Here is a 13,378-nt window from a genome sequence, read left to right as displayed (position 1 = left end):
AAATAAATGGAATTTAGGAAGCCTTTTGTCCAAAAATGTGAGGCATATTGCCCTGTTCTTTTCATATAAATTGTTTTTGATGAATTTATTCATTAATTTATTCATTCAAAAATATTTGTTGATTATAAGCTACTAGACAGACTCTAACAAGTAAATAAGGGTAAAATCTCAAAAAATGTTTTTTAAAGCTAAAATGTTTCATTACCTTTGGAGCTTTGTCATTTATAAAATAAAACTTATTTTTACTGAAGTAGTTTGTGATAGACTTGTGTTTGGAGTCCAGTTTTAGGTGATGTGGTTTTTCACTTCACAGTTCCTACAGAGGAATAAAGCCACAGTGTGATAAATGAAAGCGGATAGCAAGTGGTCTCAGTGCAAAGCATAAACATAATTATATTATAGGCTTTTTTTTTTTTGAAGATTTTATTTATTTGAGAGAGAAACAGAAGGAGCAGGGAGAGGGGCAGAGGGAGAAGCAGAGGCCCCACCGATCAAGCCCTATGTGGGGCTTAATCCCAAGACCCTTAGAGCACTGAAGTCAGATGCTTAACCAAATAAGCCATCCAGGTGCCCCGATATTGTAAGCATTTATAAGTTAAGCATTTGTAATATGGAATATTCAGTGGTGGCTAAAGTGCCCCCAGTTTAGCATCTTTCCTTTTTCAGGCTTATTTTTCTGTTATGCAAGGTTTCCTTTGCTTTTGTTTGTGCCTTTTGCAAATATGTTTCGACCATTAAACTAAAAAATACTAACTCTTGTTTTACATTCTACTTGAGCTCAGCCGGATAAAACAGTTCAAAATCACGTGTACTGGGGGGTGGAGATGTGAGGTGGCAGCGTCGACTCATGTGGCAGCTGAGACCCTGTTCTGTAAGGCAGAGTTGTATGGAAAGGTGGAATTTGCTGACATATGCTGTAAAGTAGATTTGTTTGTCGTGTTTTCTTTTAAAATTTTTGCCTCGTTTTGCTTGTTTCCCATGCACAGTATTGCAGAGAGGTTCCTGGCTACATATGCTAAGTGTATACACGGTACTTGAGCAGCCGGGGGTTTCCACACCAGAAACATTAGGTGATGCTCTGCTTCCCGCATCCGTTCTGCGAGGCAGTGAGAAGCCAGTGCGTTGGGGCTGCGGTGGGATTTCGCTCCCGCGTGTCCCAGGTGAGGGCCCACTTTGCTCTGCCATAAAACACCATCTTTATGTTCAAATATGCGAGAGTGTCCTCTTCCTGATAAGAATACGGAGGCCTGTCCTTTATAATGTTGCTCCTGACTCCAGAATGAGGGAGTGGAGTTTGGTTTCTTCCAGTGATTTCAAATGGGATGCCCTGAGTCTTGTTCTTGGCATTGTTTCTTTCCTTTGAGTTTCACAGGACTGGGTAATCTTGCAGTTGCAGTTTTCAAGAAATTTAGCAAATTTCAAGGCTCCTGTTTTTGTTGTTTGGAAACCTATCTTGCTAGTAGTAGTCAATGAAGGGAAACAGATTGATTTCAGTCTTTGATTTTAACTTGCTTTAGGGTTATACAGGAGGAGCAGGCTTATACGGGAGGAGATTAAAAGGTCATTGACAGCAGCTGCTGGTCTCCAACGTGTCCCAGACAAAATTTCTATTAGGTCCTCTGCCCTGGAGTAATATGGCTTGTCAGCAGGCTTCTCTTCCCGCTACTTTTCAGCTGGCCAGAGTAGACTTCTAGGAGTTTCATTTTTGTAGAGAGACAGAAAATTGTATTTGTTTTACTAAAAATGTTTTCAGTTTTTTGTCTCTCCAACAGTGGACTAATGATCTCAAGCTCTGCTGGGATTCTGTATTTGTGATCCAAGGAGAGGATGTAAACAGACAGTGTTGACATACCCACAGTTGCTCGTCAGTCGTTTGTAGCTTTAGTCTTGGCCACTTGCAGTTGTGTGTCTCCTTTCCTCTTGTCTGAACACAGCGGACATGCTCATGAGGTAGCATCACCTGTTTGCTGTTTACAGTAAAAAGCAAATTCTTATTTGGGTCCCATTTGTGTTCAGTAGCAACCAACCAACATCAGTGCAACTGCAGAAGATTTTATATTTGGCAGGCTGTGGGAAGCACATGGACTTCTCTCTCTTCTGCTCCCTACTTGGCTGTGGGATACTTTTCTGGTCAAACCGAGTGATCTCCACCATTTGGACATTCGTCACTTTCTGTGAATCACAGCTCCTTCTTCCCATTGCGTTGTCTCTTGTGTGTATGCCCTTAGGGTTTCAGAAGTCTAACCGTCTCAGCCCCTTTTTAACCAGTAAGGATCTACATTAAGTTTGTGTTCTTATCCGAAGTGTTCCCACTAGCAGCGTACCCTTTATTTTCCCATTTAGCTGACATGGAGATCTGTTTATTTCATGTACTTTTCTGTTGTGAATCTTCTCTTCACTTGGGTGAGAGAGTGATGGCTGTCTCTGGGGTTTTCATTCAATTGTACTTGGGATGCTTAAATGTTTTCTAAGATCAGAAAGTCTAAAACTTTTTGTTTGCTTGCTTTGAACTGAACATTATCCTCACCCTTGCCCCACAAGCTTGCTGGAACCTTGATCTTTATTGACTCTGCCATCCTGGAAAATAGGTAAAACCAAAAAGAATAATTGGAAAAAAGGTCCTGTGGAGCAAAGCTGTCACATGGCAGAATGATTCAGGAGTTGCAGGGAACATTATTGATTGTGAATCCTTTGTGAGTTTTTAAAAAAGTCTTCTTTTTTCTTTCTTTCTCTCTCTCTCTCTCTCTCTCTCTCTCTCTTTTTTTTTTTTGGTCTGAAACATTACTTAGTTAAAGATATATATATATATATATATATATATATATATTTTTTTTTTTTTAAAGAATAATCATTTTATTTATTTGACAGAGTGAGAGATCACAAGTAGGCAGACAGGCAGGCAGAGAGAGGGGGGGAAGCAGGCTCCCTGCTGAGCAGAGAGCCCTATGCTGGGTTTGATCCCAGGACCCTGAGATCATGACCCGAGCTGAAGGCAGAGGCTTAACCCTCTGAGCCCCCAGGTGCCCCTGTTAAAGATATTTTAAAAACTATGATAGTAACAATATTTTATTATTGACTGTTTCAAGAAAATTTAATTTTTATAGAAAATGTACTTTTAATTTTATAAGTAAAAATTACTTTCTTAGATTTAAAAAAAAAAAAAAAGACAAAAACCCCCTGTGCTTTCACATTAGATACATTAGAGGTAATAGAAAACATATATATTGGTTTCTGTCCCCAGTTCCTGGTCAGAACTCCTGAAACACTTGTAAATTTCCTAAGCGATAGGAATAGTAGGAGCATTTTTTGTTCTAATGTTTGGTCATTCACCTGGGTCCTGACACAGAGTTCCTAAATCCCTTGGAATATCCTGGCGGACGGCAGCATATTTTGTTCTAATGAGATGACTCTTAATGGGTCCCTTGAAGAGGCCTGTTCACCGGAAGACCAAGCCATGGTTAGAAGCTTTGAATTTTCAGTCTTGTCCCCTATTCTCCAGATAGGAGCGAGGCTGGAGATGGACTTAATAATTGATCATGTCTATGTGATGAGGCCTCCATAAAAATCCCAATAGTATGGGGTTCAGAGAACTTCAAGTTGATGAATGAACATGTGGCAGTCCTAAGAGAGGGGTGTACCTAGAGAGGTCAGGGATGCCTGCACCCCTTCTCACGTCCCTGCCCTGTGCACCTGTTCCATCCGTTTGTTCGTCTGTCTCCTTTGTCATGTCACTTTATAAAAAACTGGTCAATAGTGAGGCAGCTGTTGTGATGAGTTCTGGGAGCCTCTATAGCAAACTAATAATGACCATCAGGGGTAATAATAAGTATTGTGTGTATTTTCTCACCTAAGTCCTATAATAGTTGGCTTAGTTGGGAGCGTATTATTCTTCTTTGAAACTTGGCTTCTGTATTCAGGACAGGTATTTCCAAATTAATTAGTGTCACGTTCATACTTGTTAGTTCTAATCGTTTGCTTAAACTGAGATTTCCCTATTTAAAAATCATTACTCTATGTTGCTGGGAGGAAATGCGTTTGAATTTCACAAGTAAATAGGTACTGTATATTTGTCACACATACGAGTGCTAATTAGCCAGAAACCTCTGGGTGGGCAAGGACATGTCTCTCACTTTACATTGTGGCCTTTGATAGCTCAGACAATGAAAAATAAATATTTATCTAAAGAATAAACTAGAATCTAGTGTCTTATTTTCCCACCAATGGCTTCCATTGTCTTAACTCACAAATTATTTCCTCTAATAACATAATTAATAAATGTGCTCATTATTCTTTCCTATGTGTAGTTTCTTCAGAAGATTGAAACCTCTATGTATTGGTTTTAAAAATGGGTCACAGTGCCTTTTCTCCCCTTCAGCTTTTCAGTATGAACTTTTCCATACTGAAAAGTTGAAAGAATTCTACAGCAAATACCTGTATAACCACCACCTAGATTCTATAGTTAACATTTTAATATATTTGCTTTATCAAATATTTATCTGTCTGTCTATCCTCTTATTGGTATATTTTACTTAGACATTTTGGGAAGTTGTGGTTGTCCATGCACGTCACCCCCACAACTTCGGAATTCACCTGCAGTGTTTATCAGTAGAATGTTTTTAGAGTGTGGCTATTTGAAATTATATGTGATCATTTAGGAATGGGTAATTGTTAGAAAATAAAATTCTATCATCTTACCTTATTTTCCATGCTTCCAAGGGAAGGAAGCCGCTTAGTTCTATATAATTCTTTGTAGTTTATGAAGAATTCTCACATCTGTTACCGAATTTGGACAGATAATATTGCTGATAGTAACTGTAGCTAACACGCACTGTGCCAGGTACCACGCCAACCGTTAGCCTTTAACAAAGATGCTAAATTCTGTTCCTCCCACTGATAATGGGTATTTATTTTGAAGTGGAGTGATTTGTTCATTTAAAAATATTTTCTAGGGCACCTGGGTGGCTCAGTGGGTTAAGCCTCTGTCTTCGGCTCAGGTCATGATCCCAGGGTCCTGGGATTGAGCCCCACATCGGGCTCTCTGCTCAGCAGGGAGCCTGCTTCCTCCTCTCTCTCTGCCTGCTTGTGATCTCTCTCTCTCTGTCAAATAAATAAATAAAATAAAAAAAAATAAAAAAAAATATTTTCTAGCCCTGTGTCATGACTTTTGAATTCACGTTTGTCAGCTACTGCTACGTTTAGACTGAACTCTTTGGGGTTTGGGTTCCAGAGGACAAAAACAGTTTTCTGGGTGTTGTATCTTTATAGGTTGCTATCCATAATAATACTTGAGCACAACTTAGGAAGAATTGCTGAAAACATTGTATTTTTTATTATCTTTTATAAATTAGCCTTTATTTTTTTTTTAAAGATTTTATTTATTTATTTGACAGAGAGAAATCACAAGTAGATGGAGAGGCAGGCAGAGAGAGAGAGAGAGGAAAGCAGGCTCCCTGCTGAGCAGAGAGCCCGATGCAGGACTCGATCCCAGGACCCTGAGATCATGACCTGAGCCGAAGGCAGTGGCTTAACCCACTGAGCCACCCAGGCGCCCCATAAATTAGCCTTTAATATCCAAAATGTTGAGTGGCTTTAAAGGCAAAATGGGTAATATGTGAATAGGCATCTCATGGTTGTTTGGAGGGATTATTAATTAATTTTTAATATCCTATGAATAACTATAGCTGCTGTTTTTCATATTTATTTTGTGCCAGATACTGTGATTTATAACCGTGGTATATTTAATTCATGTAACCAGCCTCTAAGGGCTGAAGACCTTGAGCCACGAAGGGATTGAGTGGCTTGTCCTGGGTCATGTGGCTAGCAAATGCAAGGGTCAGGATGTGAGTATTTTAGCTCTGAGTCCTAGCATTTGACCACTGCCTTGGTGTTTTGCATTTTACGTATGGTCCTCAGACCACCTGCATCATAATTTTCTGGGGCGACTGTTAAAGAGGCAGACTCCTGAGCCTCACCCTAGACCTGCCGAGTTTGAACCTATGGAAGAAGTAGGTTTTCTAGCCATCCAGTTGGCTTGTTTTTTTTTAGGGATTTATTTTACTTATTATTTTAGAGAGAGAGCATACAGGATGAGGGGCAGAGAGAGAGGAAATCTCAAACAGACTCTGTGCTGAGCACAGAGCCCATTGCAGGGCTCGATCCCAGGACCCTGAGATTATGACCTAAACCAAAATCAAGAGTCGGATGCTTAACCAACTGAGCCACTCAGGTGCCCCATTCAGTTGATTTTTATGTGCTCTGAAGTTTGAGGACCGCTTTGCTATGCTCTTCTATAAACATTATCATGTTTTAATCTCTATGAACTGAGAAAGAGAGCCAGAATCAATCAATTATTCTTGTCCTTGGAATAGTGATGTTTTGGATTCATCTTTATGCTTTTGTCTTTTCTTCAAGATTGTCATGGATTTTAAGCACCCAGATGGTGTCACAGTGCCAGTCATGTTGCCTCGTCGCAGTTTGCTGGTGATGACCGGGGAATCTAGATACCTCTGGACACATGGGTACGTATTGAAATGACCTTGGGGACAGAATGCCTCTTGCTTGGTGAGCATTCTCATTCTTTCCTGCTTGAGCTACCAGAATCGTGCCCCGTGTCTGCACATCGAGGTGTCCAGGTTTCAACCCTCATGGACCTCTGTGCCCGTTTTATTTTAAATAATAACCTTTTATTTTGATGAAATTTAGGTTTAATGGAAAGTTGCAAGCATAGATAATGAACTCCCTTCACCTTTCATCTAGATTTACCAGTTGTTGCCATTTGTGAACATTTGACCGTGTGTTTTATTGCTCTCGTACATTACCGTTATTATCAGTGATGAATCATTTGAGGGTAAACGGCAGACATCCTGCTCCTTTCCTCTTACGTCCTTCACTGCTTATTTCCTGAGAGCAAGGATATTCGTTGTATCGGGCTGGCAAACCATGGCTCATTGGCCATATTCAGCCCTAGTCTGCTTTGTGCAGCTCACGAGTCAAGAATGGTTTTTACATTTTTATTTGTATTTTAAAAATTTTTTGTGATTATTAATTATGATTGTTATTTTGGGTTTTACATTTTTAAAGAGTTGTAAAAAACAAACAGCGAAGAATATTCGACAGGAACTGAATGTGGCCCTTTTTGCCTTAGATATTTACTGTTTGGCCCTGTTACAGAAAAAGTTTGCCGACCCCTGATACAAAACTGCTGTGCAACTCGAATTCAGAAACACCAGCACTGATAAAATATTCTTATACAACCTGTCATTAACTTCTGCTAGTTGTACTTCATAGTACAGTACTGTGGAAGACTGCTGGCAGTTACAGGAGCCAGACCCGATTTACTCAGGGGCTATCGCGGTGGGAGAAAAGGAATGGCAGTGGAGAACTGGGCTGGATCCCAGCTACAACAGGCAAGGTCGGGATAGACAGCTGAGGAGCTGGGAGTGGGCGTGGGGCAGGGCAGTGCATGGAAAAATCCCAGTGGAAGCATCAGCAGGGGTGGGGTTGGGAGGGGTAGGTTCTGGCCAAGGACCAAAGGATTCTTGCTCATCACGTGTCAGCTGGGGGATCGCAGGGCAGTGAGGCATTTGCTGGGTACCGGGGGGATTCTGGTTAAACTGACTCAGCAGGATTCTTGCTGAAGTGGGGCTTTTGGCGGACATGCCCAAGGGTGGGGCCGAGCTGAGCTCAGGGGAGTCCGACCGCAGTGTGGTCAAGCAGAGAATCTTGGTCAGTGGTTTGTGGCATTGCTTGCCCTCTGCTCCCGGACTCTGCCGTGTGATTGGCTGTCCGTTTTCTTCAGTCGTCTTTACTTGGAAACAATTCCGCAACTTCTCTTCATCTTTCTGGTCATTGGCATTTTTAAGGGAGCCAGTTGTTTTATAGAATGGCCCTCAATTTGAGTTTGTTTGATTGACTCTAATCTCAAAGAAATGGGTTTTGCACATTCGGCAAGAATATAGCTTTAGCCTTTGGAGGAGAAGCATCGCACTACTGAAATTTACGTGTATTCTGCTTAAAATACTGCTGAGTTCTGTGCTTATTAATAAAGTCCTGCTTGGAGATTTTAACTGATGCATTTAAGAAATCAAGGAAATGAACATGTAAATGATTCTGTAACATGTCTTGAAGGTGAGCCATAAAAACAGATAGCCTGATTTTGTGCAATGAGGCTTAAATTTACCTGATGTATTTTTTCATGGCCACCTAAAATATTTTCACTTTCAGTAAATGAAAATGGTGAGGTGATCCAGTGGTTTCAAGTATTTCTAGAATTGAGAATATTCACGTTTTCTTTTTTTAAGTTTAAACATTTTTACTATCGGTGCATTTAAACTTAAGAGTAATGGTATTTCAGCAAGTACAAAATGAAAAATTACTTTTCATAGATCTTTTTATAAACATATTTTAAATTCTGGATAATGGTACAGATGAATTCTCCTAAACATCATTTCAATTGCATTCTTCTCTCTCTCTTTCCTAAAAGTCTTTATTTTTATTTATTTGAGAGAGAGAACAAGTGAGCATTGAGGGGGTAGGGGGTAGCTACAGAGGGAGAGGTAGAAGCAGTCTCCCCTCTGAGCAGGGAGCCCAGTGTGAGGCTCGATCCCAGAACCCCGGGTTCATGACCTGAGCTGAAGGAAGGCAGATGGTTAAATCCCCCAATCACATTATTTTCTTGTTGAGAGAATATTGTGTGGGGACGCCTGGGTGACTCATTTGGTTAAGTGTCTGCCTTCAGGTCATCTTCTTGGGGGCCCAGGATTGAGCCCCACGTCGGCTCCTGCCTCACCAGGGAGTGTGCTTCTCCCTCTGCCTGCCCCTATCCCCTCGTTGCATGTGTGCGTGGGCATGCTCCCTCTCGGTCTCTCTCAAATAAATAAAATCTTAAAAAAAAAAAAAAAGAAAGAATATTGTGTGGTTAAATGTTAAGAGTATTTATCTCTGTAAGATTGAATTGTAGGCAACATTTATTTTTAAACCTTTCTCTAGAATCAAAATTCTTTACAATAATTTCAGGGAACAAAACCCCTCAGTATTATTTTTTAAAGGCTCCCATTGAAACCCATTGCCTGTATTACGAGTTTGTGTGTGTGTGTAGTGAAGAGGAGAAGGGGTAGGGGTAGGGTAGGGAGGGAGGGGCTACAGTTAGAGATAGAAATAGAGGCTGACCAAATAATACACCAACCGTGGAGTTATTCATCAGAATCTCTGGGTAGACAGGAGAATAAGTTGAAAAAGCACATTTAATACACTTAAAAATATGCATAAACCATAGGACATACACCTTGATTAAAAAAACAAACTACTTTGATCTGTGTGCTGGAAGCAAGTACTAGAAAGCACTACTGAGGGACAGGAATTGAAGAAGGTTGATTTGGGGCTCCTGCTGGCTCAGTCAGTGGAACATGTGACTCTCGATCTTGGGGTTGTGAGTTCGAGCACCGTATCAAGGGTAAGGTTTACTTTAAGAAAAAAAAAAAAAAGGTTGATAAACTCTGCCCTGAAAGGTTCATTCCAGACTCTTACTTCGCTGCAGTTCGGATTTACTCTTCCAGCTGCCATGCCTTAAATCAGAATGGGCAGCCTGGGAGGCCCTGAGGCAAATGCAGCGGGCGGCCATGTTCTCTTTGGCTGGGCCAGTGGTGGTCCCCGGGATAACATTTTTATGAATTGTCTGCATGTGCAGATCAGCAGCTTTCACCTGAAACTGTGAGTCTTCAGCTACTTTTGGAAATTGGGCAATCTGACTACGTGGGCCCTTGGATGCCTTGGCCCTGCCACCGGGGACCGTCTGTGGCCTTCTGTAGACGAGGACTGCGTTCTTGGGCTCCCCCCACCGTGCTCTGTGCTGCCACTCGCTAAGCCTGAGCATCAGCTGGCCTGTGTCACTGTTCCCCCGCTGTTGTGTTTGTGTTGGGACAGAGCTGCTTGAAAATGAAGTAAATTTTTGTCTGTATTAGAAGTAGGGAACGGGGGGGGGGGGCCTGGGTGGCTCAGTGGGTTAAGCCTCTGCCTTCGGCTCAGGTCATGATCCCGGGTTCTGGGATCGAGCCCCGCGTTGGGCTCTCTGCTCAGCAAGGAGCCTGCTTCCCCTTCTCTCTCTGCCTGCCTCTCTGCCTACTTGTGATCTCTCTCTGTCAAATAAATAAAAAAAATCTTAAAAAAAAAAAAAAAAGAAGTAGGGAACGGGAAGCTAGAGTGAGTGAGAAAGTGTGTTAAGAAAAGTGGAAGAAAACATTTTGTTGTTTTAAAATGAAACCCATTCGTATGTGTTTAACAGCAAACTGTGTTTCTAGGCAAACCCACGCACTTCCCTCCTTGAGGTTATTTGACTGGCTTGGCAGGCATTTATCTATAAGTTTATTTGACTCTCCTTTTAAATTACTTTTGGAGCATTTTCTTTCTGCTGGGCCTTGTTCTCAAAGTTTCACGCAGTTAGCTCGCTTAACTCATACAAGTCACAGTGGATAGTTGGTTCTGTGGCTTTGTCCCCATTTTTAAAGGAAATTGGAGCATAAAGAGGTTATGTAACTTGCACAAAGTCACAAAATCATTAAGTGGCAGAGCCAAGATGAGAAGACAGGCAGTCTGGCCTCAGATTCTGTCCTTAACCTTGTCAATCTGGCTGGACTTGATCGCTTCTTCTTCTCCAGATGTTTGCTATGCCCTCGGGCCTTTACTCCTGTGCCAGCACTCAGTGCAATAAATTTCCTTTTCCTTGTTTTTAATATAGAGCTCAGCTCTTTCTTTTGATATGTAAAACTTTTTCTGGGGACATTAACCTGAAATAATTTCTCCCTTAAACTCCTAAAGATTGTATTGCTTCTGCTACTTTGAGATGTCTCTTCTAATGAACTCTTATTTAAGTCTAAAAAAGGTTTTTCTCTTTTTATTTAATATTTTTTTCAACTGGATTATAAATTTGAGTAGGGAGGAAAAAAAATGTTCAACAATGTTTAAAAGAATTCATGTTAAGGATTAATCTTAACATGGATTACCTACTCCTAAAAATCTGAGATTGGTTCCAAAAGCAGTTAAGTACTGCTTGGTCTTTGTCTAAGATGTAATTCTAGGCAAGTAAAGTAATTGACTTAAAAAGCTGTGATAGAGAACTACTTGGCCCTCAAGAGGGAAATTTACTTGCTAATAAGAGTTTCAGGATACACGTTGTTCTGAGCTATCTTGACTTTGTTTAATACCATAGTTGTACTTACTTTCCTCTATCAGGGTAACAGTCATATAAATTCAGGCAATGTTTGCCTGCTTTTACTTCTAAAAAAAATTGCTTTTGGTGCAAGCTCTTTTAAAAGAGCCACTCTCCGTATGTGTTTTATAAGACCAGCATACCCTGACACCAAAACAAAGGACATACAATAACAGAAGGTTACAGACCAATGTCTCTCGTAACTGGTAAAAAAAAAATCCTGAACAGAATAGGAGAAAATCCAGTTGTACGATATATAAAAAAGAAAGTACATCATGACCAAGTAGAGTTTATTCCAGGATGGCAAAATTGGCTTAACATTTTCAAACCAAGCCATATAATTCATGACATAAAAAGAACAAAGGTGATAAAATTATTTAATCATCTTGATTGATGCAGAAAATGTATTTGACAGAATTCAGCATCTGTTCGTGATAAAAACTTGGCAAACTAGGACAAGAAGGAAACTTCTTCAAGCCAATAAAGGGCATCTCTGAGAAATACACGGCTCATATCGTATTTAATGGTGAAATATTGAAATAGTGAATGCCTTTTCCTAGGATACTCAACAGGGCAGGGATGTCTGCCCTCATCACCTCTCTTTAATATTACAGTGGGTGTTTTACATAGTATAATAAGTCAAGAAAAAGAAATAAAAATCATAGGGATTTGAAAGGAGGAAGTAAAACTCTTTATGATTGTGGATGTAGAAAATCCTAGCCATTCTACAAAAAAAGTGCTAGAACTAAAAAATGAATATAGCAAGGTTGTAGCCTATGAAAATAAAATGCTTTTAAAAATAGGCACACCACATTATCTAACTTCATTCATCCATTGATGGACGCTAGGTTGTTTCCATGTCTTGGCTGTTGTAAATGATGCTACAGTGACCATGGAATGCAGGTATCTTTTCAAGTTGGTATTATTTCCTTTGGATAAAGATCCTGTAGTAGAATTGCTAGATCACAGGGTAGTTTTATTTTTAATTTTTGAGGCATCTCTGCACTGTTTTCCGCAGCGGCTGCACAAACGACATTTCCACCAGTAGTGCCCAGGGGCTCCCTTTTCTGTACACCCTCACCAACACTTGTCATTTCTTTTCTTTTTGATCATAGCTGTTGTTACTGGTATGAGGTGATACCTCACTGTGGTTTTGATTTGTATTCGCCCAATAATTAGTGACATTGAATTTCAATTTCTTCTTTGGAAAAATGTCTATTAAGATCCTCTGCCTGTTTTTTAGAAGGTTTTTTGCTATTGAGGAATTCTTTACACGTTTTAGATATTAACCTTTTACCAGTTATATAATATAAAATATTTTTTCTAATTCTGGAGGTGGCCATTCCATTTTGTTCGTGGTTTCCTTCACTGTGCACAAGGTTTTCAGTTTGATGTATTCCCACTTGTTCGTTTTTGCTTTTGTTGCCTTTTGGGACTTCTAACAACAGATTGAAGTAATAGTATAACAATGACAAAATGAAAATTGAGAACTGAAATACATTATATTTTTTCATTTTAGGATCAAATCCATTTTAATTATATGGTTGAACTTTCTCTTTTTTAGATGTGTAGAAAAAACTTACCTAGCTCCTTATAAAGAGGCATCAACCACTTAAGTATGAAATTATGCTTTTTAATAACTTGCTGAGATCTTTCAGGCTTAGCATGTTCTCTCTGAATGTAAAACCCACCTCTAAAGGAGACAGATTAGGTAGGGTATATCCAGCAGAAAACTTGGACTCAGAAGATTGAAATCTTGGGAATAAATTTAACAAAAATAACGTTATGCAACACATATACACTGAAAATCATGAAACACTACTGAGAGAAATTAAGGAACACCAAAATGAATGAAGAGGTAGAGATGCCATTATCAGGGATAGGAAGCTTAATATTGTTATCATTTGTCCCAAGTTTATCTAATGTTTCAGTGTAGTTCCAATTAGAAATCTGAAGACTTTTTTATAGAAATTGATGAGCAGATTCTAAAATTTATAAGGAAACGTGAAAGATGTAGTATAATCAAAACAGTCTTAAAGTAGAATAGTGTTGGAGGATTTATTCTACCTAGTTTTTAAAATCTACTAAAGCTATGTAATCTAAAAAGTGTATAGGATGCCCAGGTGGTTCAGTTGTTAAATGTCCAACTCTTGATCTTAGCTCAGGTCTCGATCT

General features: G+C 39.8%; 1 protein-coding gene across 2 annotated transcripts in view; it reads left to right on the top strand.

The window, feature by feature from the left end:
- ALKBH8 (alkB homolog 8, tRNA methyltransferase) overlaps positions 1-13,378 on the top strand; it is a 51,126-nt gene that overhangs the window by 23,370 nt on the left and 14,378 nt on the right. For both annotated transcript variants that reach the window (XM_082682758.1, XM_082682759.1), the window contains exon 8: positions 6,412-6,518. In XM_082682758.1, the coding sequence (XP_082538884.1) occupies positions 6,412-6,518 (107 nt within the window). The remainder of the gene's footprint in view (positions 1-6,411; positions 6,519-13,378) is intronic.

The sequence above is a fragment of the Mustela nivalis genome (genome assembly GCF_964662115.1).
Source record: "Mustela nivalis genome assembly, chromosome: 9".
Classification (NCBI taxonomy): domain Eukaryota; kingdom Metazoa; phylum Chordata; class Mammalia; order Carnivora; family Mustelidae; genus Mustela; species Mustela nivalis.
Note: the sequence above shows the minus strand (reverse complement) of the source record. Positions and strands in the feature narration are given on the sequence as shown.